This window comes from Polypterus senegalus, chromosome 1 (genome assembly GCF_016835505.1).
Source record: "Polypterus senegalus isolate Bchr_013 chromosome 1, ASM1683550v1, whole genome shotgun sequence".
In the NCBI taxonomy this organism is placed as follows: domain Eukaryota; kingdom Metazoa; phylum Chordata; class Cladistia; order Polypteriformes; family Polypteridae; genus Polypterus; species Polypterus senegalus.
Window position 1 is genome coordinate 255,862,917 of NC_053154.1, and position 15,331 is coordinate 255,878,247.

The window sequence follows — 15,331 nt, forward strand, 5'->3', positions numbered from 1 at the left end:
CATTTGAATAATTTTGCTGAAGCGAACCAGGGTTAACTGAACTTACAGGACTTTAATTACAGGCATCCAGTCAGTTTCTTTTCCAATTAGTTTATGACATGGGAATGGGTAATTAGTATAGATACAACATAATCTGTTTTAATCAATTTTTATCGTGAGAATGGATGGACGCTAGGGCTAGGAATTAAAGAATTAGTTTACAGCTTTGAGAAAGGAAGGAATGTGGAGGTACTTAAAAGATAAAACATTTCAATCAGTCATTCATCATCAGGACAACATAGCCCAATCAAATGTATACAATGTCACGTGTCCCGTAACCCCATGTATGCATTTTAACATAAATAATTGCACATTTGATGGACCAGGAAGAAAAAGAAAAATAACAATATAAGGGTGACATAAGAAGCAACCTCAGAGATTAACAGACATGAGACCATCTGATTTGGACATCAGAAAATGTAACCTATGAATAGCACTGGCCACTAAACCAAAAGCCACCCAGGGCAACATCCATCCTTTGACACTTCTGATTTTCATGTTTTTCTAAGACTTTCTATATCCAGACTTTATCTATTTTATTTTCATCTCTTTGGGATTTTTTATCTATACTAATAAAAGGCAAATCCCTCACTGACTAACTGACTGACTGACTCACTCACTCACTCACTCACTGACTCACTGACTCACTCATCACGAATTCTCCAACTTCCCGTGTAGGTAGAAGGCTGAAATTTGGCAGGCTCATTCCTTACAGCTTACTTACAAAAGTTAAGCAGGCTTCATTTTGAAATTCTACGCATAACGGTCATAACTGAATCCTACTTACGTACATATATATGGCCATAGCCTGCAGCTCGGTCACCGTGTGAGGCGGAGTTGCTTCCTCCATCACCACGCCTCACACGTTGTTGGCTGCCTGCCTATATTGCGTCCCCCATACCCACGCCTCCCACGTAATTGAGTGCCTGCCCATATAAGGCCGTCCATCAGCAGCAATCCAATAGACACGCTGCCGCTACGAGGCGTTTGTCAAGCCTAAGACGAATACAATATTCACAAGATACAAGTTTAGTGAGAAGACGCAAGGTATAAACGAGACTTTTGATCACTTTGTAACGGAGTTGAAATTGCTGGTGAAGGACTGTGCTTATGTAAACGAAGATGAGATGGTCAGGGATAGAATAGTGTTTGGCACAAACTCAGCAAAAGTGCAAGGGAAACTTTTAAGTGCCGAGTCTGAGCTAACATTAAATAAAGCCACGGACATCGCAAGATCGCACGAGATAGCACAAGCACAGCTGAGAAACTTCGATGCATGTACTCTGAGCGGTTCACGTGAATTGACAGTGAATGCAGTACGCAGACAATGAGCAAGAGCTCCAAAGAGTGCTGAACATTACACAATTGAGAAGGCAGCAAAAGAATATGAAGTGAGTGACGCATACAAGCATATTCAGAAGTGCAGCTACTCTGGAAACAAAGCACACGGAGGAAAAAGTCAATATCCAGCTAAGGGGAGACAGTGTAAAAAATGTGGTAAATTGAACCACTTCGCTAAAGTTTGCAGGACTGGGAAAGGTAAACCCGTGCATGCAGTGTATGATGTCTCAGATAAAGAAGAAGACGAGCTGTTTATTGATGCAGTAAGAAAGGAACAACCCTCTGAAGCTGAACAAGCCTTTGTAGACATATCAATAGGAAAGCAAGGTGTAAAGCTTAAGTTTAAATTAAGTTCATAGACACGCCGCTGCTAAATATTCGCAGGCAAATCCACAACTTAATACCGGGAATGCCTGTTAAACATCTTAGATTCACGAGTACCGATTTGGGTAGTGAACACTTCAATGAATGAAACCTGTTATCTTTACAACGGTTGACAAACACGGAATGTAACTTGAACACAACACATCCTCCAAATACGAACCTGATTGAAAGAAATAATGATAATCAAATCCTTGATGACAGCAACACTCATAACAGTCACAAAACAATTACATTGACAATCATGTTACATTATTTTTAAAATGTTTCCTTTTCTTTTTCATAACTTCTTTAACACACTACTTTTCCACTGCGAAGCACGGGTATTTTGCTAGTACATTAATAAATACCATGTTGCTTTTACATTTTCTATACTTTGTCTTTTATCTGAAGTGACTGAAATAATAAAAGGGTACCAAGTGTGAGTCAGATTGCTACTTTGTTATTCACCGAGTTGATCAAGGCTATTGAAATCGCTCTTCAATAATAACCATAAACTAAGTGAGATATAGTTTTATTAATAAGTAGCAATAACTAAATGTGCTGCACTTTTATGTGTCACGACAACACCCACATGTTTTTTAGACCTGGTGATAGTGAATCTCTATACAGATAACCTGATGCAGAATACTGTAGAGTGTCTTGAGACTTTGACTGGCTAGGATCTTTATATGTACCTGTACGTAGCTGTGTTCCAAGGGCAATATTGTGGAGTAAGTGGTAATTGGCACCATTCGAGACTAGATGATAAGACATTTGACAACAAATGTTCCTGGTAAGTCTCACAAACTTCATGATAGTACAGCCGCCTTGAAAAAGTCACATAACCAGTCAGCATACTATAATTTTATAATTGTAAAACACCTTGATATAATGTTAACTACCAATCTATAAAAATAGTGTTATAAAATGAAATGTGTTTCCTTGTTTGTTAATACTACCAATCTATTTTTCTAGTTACACTCGTATTGTTATTTTCTGCTTCTGAATCCAGGAATGGCCACAATTGGACTGATGTTTTTTTAATTAGTTTATTAAATTGAGGAGATTTACATGTGTCAGTACACAATGGTTTGTACAGAACATGTTAATTACTATGTTAAACTATGTAAATATTAATGGCACAATACTCCCAATAAGTGTTAAAGAGAGCCTCATCTCAGCTGTAGCAAGTTCAAGGCAGGGACAAACATTGTATGTGGCGCAAGCAAGGCCCATACTCACTCATTAATTGTGGCAATCAACTAACTGGGCAAACTGCAGGTGCTGGTCTTCTGCTGTCCTATTAGAGTTGTTCTCTGCAGCTGCTATTCAACGTTTCCTACACATTTAGAATGTTGTAGCCAGGCTGGAATTTTCTCCCCCATACTCTACTCAGACAGAAGCTACAATTCAGATCAAATATTGTCTTCTTATCTTTGGTGTCCTACATAGTTGTAATCCTCATTAATATACAGTATATTTGCATTATTCCCTATAAAGCTTATATTCTGCATTGGTCTGCCTCCTTACTTCCTCTCTACTGACACATCAAAAATGATTGCTTATCCTTACTTTGTTTTCACAAGTTTTCATTGACCTTCTCCTAACTGTCATCATTGATTGGAACTGCTAAAGCTTTTTGACATTTGGCTCTACTTTGGATTTCTGGAACATTTTTATAAGTCTAACTGCCCTCAATTGTGTTGCTATTTATAGTGTCATGGTGTTGAACACGAGAACCTAATACGGTGCAGTGATTTTTCCACCTCTACAGTTAACAATAATGTTTTTATGTTGGTTTTAGATCTTCTTCATCAGCTCAACTAGTTAGAACACTTATGTGTTTAGTTCCTGCTGAGGCTGTGAGTGTAAGATAGGGGCTCAATCAGTGGTGGAGAATAAAGTGCTGAGGGTCAACTAAATCTTGTTTTCTTTTCTATTGAGGTGTTTCTGCTATGTGCAATAGTTCATTACTGCTCTACTTTAATGCTATATTGACTGTGCAATCTTACAGAGAACTCAAACTTATTATTGCAGCTTGATTTTTGTGAGCCGCCTTAGGTAAAATCATCTTACACAGTAATAAATAATATTAACACTACGTAAATAAAATGTTAAGAATTACAACAATGTCAAATAAAATTAAGATCATAGAGGTTGAGCTACTGCAGATTTTGAATGCAGAAAGTAATGACTGAAAGTGCTGGTTCTTCTCTAGACCTCAGAAAGCCTCAGGGAAAAAAAAAATGTTTTTTTTTTTTGTATTTTCTTCAGGATTTAAAAGGAATTTGTTTTGCAAGACAAATCCATCTATGCTTCCAATATCATCTGTCCAAACATTAGCTGCAATGCTGAGCTAGATAAGCAATTACTGATATAAAAGGATGGATGGACAATTTTTTGCTTATTTTGTAGGCATCTAATTTTAGTCTTCTTGCCATTGCTTATCATGCAAATATTACCTAGCCATCCAACCCAGAGAACAATAGGATGTTAATTGCTTAAATAACTCTGCAACCAGAGGTAGTCTTGCCTTTATTTTATTACATGGGAAAGTACAGAGAGATGATTGAAAGTGTGCTTTGAGATTTGTGTTCACATATTACCCCCCATAGTATTTTGTGTTTGTTTCCTTTGTTTTAAATCATTTTTTCTATGGTAATGCTTCTCTCATTTTCTTTTCCCCTTTAACTACTGAAACCCAAGTGTTATTTTCTACAGTAATCTCCTCAAGTTTACTAGTCTCTAGTCAATTTTCCAAATTGGCAATTTCAAAATTGAATAAGAAAGCTGAATAACTGCCATTTTACAAATAGTTGGACTATATATGTATTACTTTTTTAATTTTGTTCTTGATAACTAGCAAGATTGTGTTGTTTTGGACATGTGCAGAGGAGAGATGGTGGGTATGTTGGGAAAAGGATGCTAAGGATAGAGCTGCCAGGCCAGAATGCTAAGGATAGAGCTGCCAGTCAAGAGTAAAAGAGGAAGGCCTAAGAGTAGGTTTATGGATGTGGTGAGAGAGGACATGCAGGTGGTGGGTGTGACAGAGCAAGATGCAGAATACAGGACGATATGGAAGAAGATGATCCGCTGTGGCAACCCCTATCGCGAGCAGCCAAAAGAAGAAGAAGAAAAAGTGATAAATCATTGCTCTTACTATGCAATGAGTAAGTGGTAGTTATAGTTGTAAATGAATGAAACATGTAGATGTACCAAAAAATAAATAAAATAAAATAAGCAAGTATTGAATGAGTTCTGAAACTAATAAATTAGCATGTTTTACTTATGTGCCAGACCTGTGTTGATGTTTGTTCACTAAATTCTACAGATGTACAGTGTACCAGTATTCAAATTATCTATTCACAGCTATGCAAAAACATAAGAGCTTTGTATAAAATTCATTGGCATGAATACATAGAAAGTGTATGGACTACATTTGCCTGTAAAAAGTTTTACCAATAAAATGCCACAATAAGAATAACACAATGACAATGCCTCAATAATACAATGAAAGAAACAAGGAAAAAAATGTCCCCCAGCAATAGGGGAATTAATAAAAATTGTGGCATAATATAACTACAGCCTCACGTTGACAATTCCAGCCTTGCATGAATCATTTCTGTGAACGGTATGGAGAGAAGGTCTGGAATTCCAATAATACACAGCATCAGCACTCCATTTTCCAGCAAATGCTTTATCAAGGAATGACCAGTCATCTTTAAAACAAGACCAAAAAGAGAACAAATTTTGCTGAGCTACAATACTTTTCCTTCATCACAGGGTTTGTTCATAAAAGACTTTCTGAAATAAAATATCAGCTTTAAGTTGGATCATTGATGTTTCACGTTAATTATTTCAAAAGAGACAAATGTATTCCAAAAAAGCATCAAGTAACAAATGCAAAAAGCTGCTAAACACTCTGTGGAGCTGGTTTAATTTAGTGCAAAATATATAATGTTTTATTTAAAATAAATGAAATGAAAATGTGGCAAAACTATACCTATAATGCAAGGAAAAACACGGTATATCAATTAAGAGAATTCACAAAACCATGTAGATTAAAGAGTAATTGAGCTGTGTAATTTATTGTGTCACATTGTGTACAATCCTTCCCAACAAGTCTAAAACTGGCACCTATCCATATGTCAGTATTAAATGCTGCAAGTGAAAATTATGATGGAGGTTGATATAGCACCTAGAAAAGGTGTAGATTGAATAAGTTTGTTTTAAACTGATAAGGATACAGGAAATATTTATGAGAAAAAAACCAACAGATGGATATAGTCAGACAATCAAAAGTGAAGAATATCAAGACTCGAGAATATCTTCATCAATGCCAAATCAGTAATCAGGAACCAATGTCGTAAAGACAAAAGAGATCATTTGCTTAAGCAAAGAAAAGTAAAGTAACACTAAATACTTCCTAACTCGCGGTATGCTTAGTTGAAGTTTTGATGGTTCTTAATTTGTATCCTCTCAATGGCTTAGTAGTAGAATCCTCTAAAAAATAAAATTAAAAAATCTTTAAAATCATATACAAATTTCTACTTCCAAAGGAAAATAAATTGATTTAAAAGATGGATACAAGCACTTAAATCCATGAATCATTGGAAATGAAAATCAACAGCTTGAAGGTAAACACTGCTACTCAGCAAACGTTTGATGAACTGAATATGGAAGTGTTCTCCAAGTGGCAGCACAAGCAATTGCAGGGCAGAAATTAAGAAAGGTGCCATGAAAATAATCAAAACAATAGTTAGGGATAGGCGTAGGGTCACCTGCCAAACAGATTAAACATGAAATGGTCAGAAAAAGTTTAAAACACAAGAACAATAATGATGTTCCATAAGACAGCTAAAGTTCCAAACCAAAGTTTTGTAAGTAACTAAAACTAGTACTTGTGAAGTTTACACTTTGTATATTAGATTGAATGTCTAAAAAAGCCTGGATGCAGAGTGTTGTGTGTTGTCATCTTTTATAATGATGGTGCGATGATGTTAAACACACCAGCTACTTAATGTCAAGTGCCACATCCAGATGATTTTGCAAAGGCTATCATTATCATAAACTATATGGCCACTGCCATTAAAATGGTAGCACCCATGAGAAAACCTGAAACAAAACAGTCAGTGAAATTTATCAGTAATATAAGTAAGCAATGACGGTGCCATGCAGCTTGATATTAAGAATGCTTGTGACCTAGAATACCAATTAAAACACAGTGAATGTTTATGGACATATATATTGAAGACACCACAATCCCACATAAGCATTGACCTCAATGAGACAGCGTTACCTATGTCTACCCTCTTTCACAAGCTTGCATGATTATTTTACTACATCTGATGACATCAGAAAAGTATTCAAGCTAACTATGATTTATTGACTTATTACCTGCCTACATTTTAGTAAAATCTCAGCATTATGAAATTGACAATATTCATGAGGGTTTTACAAGACCAAAACAGAACAAAACAAATGGTTTTCACTGTATTACCAACATATTAAAGTACAATTTACTGGCTCAGCTTTGAAAACAGCACCTTTATTGGCAAAAGGATGGTTGTTTTAAGCAACATGTTATCACTGATGGGACCAATCTATATCCCCCAAGATTACAGCCATTAAGGAGATATACACTAGTTACCCATGGAAAGGTGGAGTACATATCCCAGCACTGGGTGCAAGACAGGGAGAAACCCTGATTTGGAGGACAGTCCAGTGTAGGGTACATGCAAGCACAGAGCCACACTAACCGACAGCAGGTCAATATAAATTCATTTAATATATGTAAAATATAAAAAGAAATAAATGATCAACTGTCTGCTTTATTTTCTGTATCAATTATACATAGAAACATAGAAGCAAGTTTGTGCAGAGAAATTTTCTTCTTGGCCAAGCCAAACTCTCAATCCTCAAAACCAGAAGAAACAAGGAGAAAAACTCAATGACAACTGATGTGATGTGAACCTAATGTTCAAACTACTGGTGAGATGCAGAGTGAAACTGGAGCTCACTTACCACAGCCTTACTGGAGATATGCAGACCTTCTGTGATTTATGGGGACTTGGGGGCTTTATGTTCTGTTGAGATGGGCAAGTTGGTGACTGGGTGGTGACTTATTTCGCTGTCAATATTTATACATTGGATGGCTGAATGTGCAGAATAGAAGATGTAGTGGTAGTGGTAATACAATGCTGTGTGTATAATAGTGATTTATTTTCAGATTAGTAATGGGGAGTAGTAAGCTGATCATGAATTGTTTATTTATTATGGACAATTATTCAAATGTATGTGTGGTGTAGGAGGTGTGTACAGAGGGAGTAGTGGTATAATATACTAATTATGATTTTTTTTTATTAAGGACAATTATATAACTTTATGTGTGGGTTAGGATGTGTGTACCGGGCAGTAGTAGTGGAGTAATGTCATATTTATTAACTTTCTTGTGAAATTGTTACTTATTTATTAACTGCATAATACTGCATGCTTTCTATTATTGTGCAAAATAAAGATTATTTTAAAATAAAAAAAAATTTATTAACCTTACAATTATGTCTTTAAGATGTGTTATAAAATCAGAATTTATTTAAAAAAAATACAAAATTCACACGCAGTCAATGTGCAAACTCAACACACACTGTGCCAGGGTCGAGATCTCAAACACTACTAGGCATGCGAAAGAAACCGCCAAAGTGGTAGTCAGCCTGAACAAGGTGACACCTGCATTCTGGTAAATCCTAAAGGCTTAAGTGAGTTAATCTGGGATGACCAGTATGATACATCATTCAAAAAGGTGAAACAGCTGATTATAAGTCGACCAGATCCTGCATTAAGTATTTTTGATTGCAACAAGAAACTAAAATTCTAGGTAGATTACTGTACTTCATTTACAGTCTATAGTAAGTGCTACTTTTCTGCATGTAGGTAAGGCCAATAACTTCTCATCCATATGCTTCAGAAACAATGTCATGTTCTTGAGGACAGCAAATGCAGGTCCCTCTAAGTCTATCATGTGCAAAATGCTTGCAGTGGTGTCTTGTAATCCACAGATAATTAGGTTCAGAGATTTGCTCTTATCTTCATTCACTAACGGAGTGAAATATTTCAGGTTCTGTCATCTTGTCATGCAAAGCATGCACCTCAAGTCAATTTTATTTATAGAGCATATTTAAAACAACAGAATTTGACCAAAGTGCTCTACAGTTACCATACAAACTCCAATAAATATATAGATACAGTAAATAAAAACATCTAAATATATAAATAGATTAAACAAACAATATTCTCAAGCAACTTTAAAAAACTAAAGCAAAAAGATTTTCAGATTGGCTTTAAAACTACCCAAAGTTATCTCTGACCTAACAAAGGGGCAGACTGTTCCATAGCGTAGAGGCAGTTAATGCAAAGGCATGGTCTCCTCTAAGTTTAAGTGTATACAGTACCTTGGCACAACCAGTAACTTCTGGTCAGAGGACATAAGTGATCTCAAGGGAAAGTAAGGGTGTAAGAGGTCAGTAAGATTAGTGGGGGCTAAAACATAGAGACTTAAAAAAATAATACAATTTTAAACTCACTCCTTTACAGTAGCAAACCGAAACCAAGTGAAGAGAAGCTAAACTTGGTGATGTGAATTTGTTTTCATATATCTGTTAGAAGCCTGTCCACAGCATTCTGGACTAGCTAAAGACAATCAAGGGATGACTGATTGACTCCAGTGTAGAATTAGTTGCAGGTTGAGAAGAGACAAAAGCATGAATTAGTTTTTGAAAATCAACAGCAAAGACTGCACCAATAGTTGATTTTTTTGTACAATGGTGACTAAGTTGGTATGGAATTCAGAGTGAAGGACATTATCAGCAAGGTCTAACTATTTAGGAAAATATAAACACTTTGACTGTGATTTTCCAGCACTGATCTGAACTACAAGGTAAAACAAATAACCAACTCTGAATCATTTCACTGCAAATGTCCATTTAAGACAAGACCATCTAAGGTATAAAACTAGAACATACTGTACATTTTCTGAAAAGGAGTAGGGGTCAAAGGAACTCATCATATTCTATATCCAGACAGTGTAAAGAAACAAATGAAGAGGCCTAGTAGATACTAGGATACACAACACAGAATTTAAACTGCAAATAAAAACAGGATATGCTTAAGATATGTAACACGCTTTTGAAACATCATCAGAACGTAATTACAAATTGGTCCCCATATTACAAAGAACACATAGTCCAGAGGAAAGTAACCAAGCTGATTCCAGGATTTGGGGGGTTGGGGTATGAGCTATAAGGAAAAATGGAAGGATCTGAACTTTATCAGTTTAAGAAAATAGAGGTTAAGGGGAGACAATAACATTTTTTAAATTATAAAGAGAATCAGTAAGGAGGTTCATGGCCTATTTTTTAATGAGTTACTCTACAAGGCACGTTCAAAACTTGGCTTAATTCCTTTTTTGAAGGAGGTAGGTGAATACTGATTGATGAGCTACAATGGACTGAACAGCCTGTTCTTGTTGCAACTGTTATAATGTTCAACACATTGTAAAGTGTGTCTTTCTTGATTATTTTGAAGAATGGCAATCCACAGGGCACAAGTACTCAATGGATGATATGTAGAGCATAATAAGGATGATGTAAATCAAATTTGTGTTGTACATCTTGATGATTCACAACATGTCAAGCTATTATAACATCCATCTGAGAATTTGAAGCACCACATTCATTAAAACAACAAATTATAGAATTATTTGTGGTATAATGGCTTAACATTTCCCAGGACAGTCCCAGACAGTACCAGTACGCTAAAGCTGTTCTGAAATCTCCCGATTGTAAAATGGCCTGATTCAAATTTAAAACTTAGGTTTTATTTTGTCAATTAATTGTACATAAAAAAACATTTTAGACTTCTCAGGTTGTATGGCAAGCCGAATTAACATTTAGAGATATCTCAAAATGGATTTTAAGATATCTGGAAATGCATTTTAGATATCTCAAATTGACTTACAGATATCTAAAAATGCATCTATTTTAAGATATCTAAAAAGCATTTTATGATATCTTAAATAGATTTCAAGATATCTTGAAATGATATGCTGTACATTTTGAAATATCTGAAATGCATTTTAAGATATCTTTAATACAATTCGAGATATCTTGAAATACGTTCCTGTGCATTTTGAGATATCGCAAATACATTTCGAGATATCTTAAAATAACTTCCTGTGCATTTCAAGATATCTCAAATACATTTTGAGATATCTCAAAATCACTTCCTGTAACATTTCCTATTCTTTCAATGGGACTTCCTGTCTATTTTGAGATATCTCAAAATGAATTTGAGATATCTTGAAATACACAGGAAGTTATTTTAAGATATCTTGAAATGTATTTGAGATATCTTGAAATGTGCAGGAAGTCATTTTAAGATATCTGAAAATGCATTTCAGATATCTCAAAATGAATTTGGGATATCTTAAAATGAGAAGGAAGTTATTTTGAGATATCTCGAAATATAATTTAGATATCTTAAAAAGCATTCAAGATATCTTGAAATTCATTTTTTCAGATATCTTAAATACATTTTAGATATCTAAAATTAATTTCATGATATCTTAAAATGGGTCTCTGCTCCATTTCAGATATCTAACAATGTATTTCAAGATATCTCAAATTGTATTTCAAGATATCTAAAATGCATTTTAAGATATCTTTAAAAGGACACTCAATTATTTCAAGATATCTCAATAGCATTTTCAGATATCTACAATACAATTTAAGATATCTCAAATACATTTCCAGATATCTTAAAACAGCTTCCTGTCCATTTTCAGATATCTCAAATACATTTTAAGATATCTTATAATAAACAAGTAGTCCCATTGAAATAATAGGCAATTTTACAGGAAATGATTTTGAGATATCTTAAAATGCATGAAAGGTCAATTTAAGATATCTGAAAATTCATTTGAGATATCTTTAAATGCAGACACAATTATTTTGAGATATCTGAAACTGTATTTGAGATATCTTGAAATACATTTGAGATATCTCAAAATGTATTGCAGATATCTTAAAATGTAAAGGAAATTATTTTAAGATATCTCAAAGCGAGTTTCAGATATCTTAAAAAGTAAATTACATTTTAAGATATCCAAAATTCATTTTGAGATATCTCTAAATGTTAATTTGGCTTGCCATACAGGTTGTTATGATTTGAAAAGTGTATACTACTGATAAAGATATTGTCATTTTAGGAAACCTGCACAGATATCAGAGCTTGAAAACATTTGAGTAAAAGACTTAGTCTCGTATAGTAAAAACACACATGAATTTCAAGTCCCCAGCGCAGCTGTTCATGTGTATCCAGCTGTGTCTAGTGCTATTAGGTACAAACCAGCATACTTTATGGAAAGGCATATGAATGGAAACAGAAGCCCCATCAACCAAACCACAGCTGCAAAAAGAATAAGACATTACTATCCATTAGAATGGCTACTGCAGACCATTAGTTAATACAGTATCCAGCTCTTTGACACTCATATCACGTGCAAGCTACAAAATAACTGATGTACAGCAGAAATCCCTGCCACTTGCTCTGCACAAAAGAAAATGAGTGTGATACATGAACTGGTGTGAGCTCTGATAGTGATAGACAAACCTCCATATCTATTACAAGATACACTTCAAAACATTCAAGTGAGCATAGAGAAAAAGTTAAGGTCAGAAATATTGTGAATTGAGAGGTGCATTAAAGTGTAAGTGGATATCTATACACTTAAAAATGATTTTTTAAACATTTATTTTATATACATTATCCATTATGTTTAGGTCAATAAATCTGTTTTTATAATATTGTAAATTATCAGGCAATCAGAAGTCAAAGATAAGAATACATTTCTCAGAAAGTTCCAAAATGTGAATAAAGCAAAATGAAACAAACCATTGATTTGATTTATATGTCAGAATAGGCAAGAATATATTTTTCTCTTTTGAGTAAACCTTTTCCAGACTTATATCTGATATTGTTGTTGCAGTAAATGTCAATTTCTGTTTTGAGTGCTTGGCAGATGTTGTTTGGGATGAGGATACAGACTAACTGAAGAAGGATTGAGGCACAGCAGACCTATTAAAGAGATGCATTTTTTTAATTGATTGTTGTGAAATAAATTTTGTCCTTAAGGTTTTTGCCATTTTTACACTTTTATTTAGTAGACATGTGTACACTATTTATTTCTTGACTTTTATATAGTGCAACTTTCAGTTTATAGTTGTACACTATGAAAAGATGTATAGTTGCATACATTAAATACTTGTACACTGTAAGAAAACAAGCTAGCACAATTGAGTTTGAAAGGCCAATTTCCAAAGTGATTCTTTGTTTAGTAATTTGCCTGTTGTTCCTCTAATCTTTATGCTTCCATTTGCATTGCTATAAAACCACCACCCAAAATCCAGAATGCTTTTTTCACTAGTTTCTACCAAACGTATCTATTTAATTTAATTTTACTCACATATTTCTTTGTAATGATCTATAAAATAGAAGCTTACTGTTGACTGGGCATACTGTATATATTAAGAAATACTATAAGTTACATTTTGTATCATACAGTATGTTTAAAAACCAGTTTACACATCATCAATATAATCATCATAATAAACTAAATGTCAAAAATGAAGAAATGCAAATTAATTGTATATTATATGATAAAACTGTGACAAAAATAAATATTATTTTAATTTCTTTACATTGAGTAGACTGGACAATGTGAGCAGCAAGTAGCCCCTTACTCTAGAATCTTATTAAAAAAGGATATTTTCATAGTCAAGCAATATTTTATCAAATACTTCTAAAGTACACATATGAATTTCAGTATATTCTGTACACATAACAATACTCCTTTGAATAACAACATTAATTACTTGAAGAACCTCCTCATAAGGAAGTGTATATACAGTGCACATACCTTATTCTGGCTATCAGAAATACTAACAAGAACTTCAATTTCATCCTCCTCCTAAAAAAGGAAGTTGAAAAATATATTTAAAAAACAATCTGCAGAAATGATGCAAAATATATTAATCACTATATTAATCTACAACAATATATAATTGTTTAAAATCAAATATAAGATAATTATCACAAACTATGTGTAGACAAGTAAACTAGATTATGAATATGAAATTTTATTGCCAACTTAGTTTGGTCTATCAATCAATCAATCAACATTTATTTATATAGCACATATTCATACAAAAAAATGTAGCTCAAAGTGCTTTACAAAATGAATAGAAAAATAAGACACAATAAAAAACAAACATATTTAAGACCCTGCCCCCATACATTTTCAGCTCAGTACAATATTTCATAATTTTACAGCTTTTTTTTCAGCAGCATAAGGTGCGAGGTATGAAATGTCCTAAAATGGGATGCAAGTCTTACACACATCCCACACTTAACTACCACCAGTTGATCACACATGTATGACAAATAACCATATTAAATCTACAGAAAGAAGGAGAAAATATAAAATCTCTACACTGACAGTGACCAGGCAAGAAATCAACATAGAGCACTTGACCCATGACATAAATACTAAAATGGGAAAAAAATATTTAATTAATCATTTAAGTAACAGTGAGGATCACCAAGATATGCAGTTCTGCAAGTGAATGAGCAGATTTAAAAAAGCAAAATTAAACATTTCAAATGTCATTTAGTCATAAAGTAAAAGTCATAAATGTTTAAAATAAAATACATTTTATTTGGTCAGTCTACATAGTTGCAAAATCTTGTATTAGTGTAATGTCACTGTTTTATATGCTAGAGGATGCCACAGGATTAAAACCAACAAACAGCACCAGTGCCCACCACACTCAAACCCCTAATTGAATTAATATGGTTTGATGATATCAAATATACGTACCTCTCTGTCAAGTTCTCTTATTAAAGTTACATTTCCAGATTGAGGATCCACCTTAAAGTATTCCTTCTTTCCTGGTTCAAAAGATATACCAAATGTCACCGAATCACCTTCGGGATCAGTTCCATTCAATATATACACTTGAGTACCTGGGAAACAAGATACAGAATGATCATTAGCAGTTACTGCACCCGCTCCCTCTTTGTGTACTGTATATATAAATATGTAAATGGATTCACCTTATGTGTGCAAATGTACCGTATCAAATAGATTTTTACTGCACCTTTTTAAGATGACATGGCTTTAGTCCCACATCACCCATGTCTCCACTCTTCTCCTCAAACAATATCACTGTGTGTTGTAAGGTCCTTTACCCTGCAATGGACTGGTGCCCTGTCGAGGGTTTATTCCTGCCTTGCCCTCTGTGCTAGCTGGAATAGACTCCAGCACCCCAAACGACCCTGTTCATAACTAAACAACTGACAGACTGGTCCTTGGTTAGTCTATAGCTCTGCTTTCCTAGGTTTGAATCTTGGACTAGGCCTTATATGTATAAAGTATGAACACCTTCCTTTAATCTACCTGGCTTTTTCTCCAGGTGCTACAGTTTCCAACAATGTGAATAAACCAACTGTAAGTGAATATGCCCACAGTTTTGGT

At 34.2% G+C, this 15,331-nt stretch overlaps 1 protein-coding gene across 2 annotated transcripts in view; it reads right to left on the reverse strand.

Moving 5' to 3' along the window:
- Positions 1-15,331, reverse strand: part of cdhr1a (cadherin-related family member 1a) — a 94,481-nt gene that overhangs the window by 66,252 nt on the left and 12,898 nt on the right. For both annotated transcript variants that reach the window (XM_039772371.1, XM_039772381.1), the window contains exons 3-4: positions 14,675-14,820; positions 13,715-13,765 (exon numbers count right to left, since the gene is read on the reverse strand). In XM_039772371.1, coding sequence (XP_039628305.1) covers positions 13,715-13,765; positions 14,675-14,820 — 197 coding nt within the window. The remainder of the gene's footprint in view (positions 1-13,714; positions 13,766-14,674; positions 14,821-15,331) is intronic.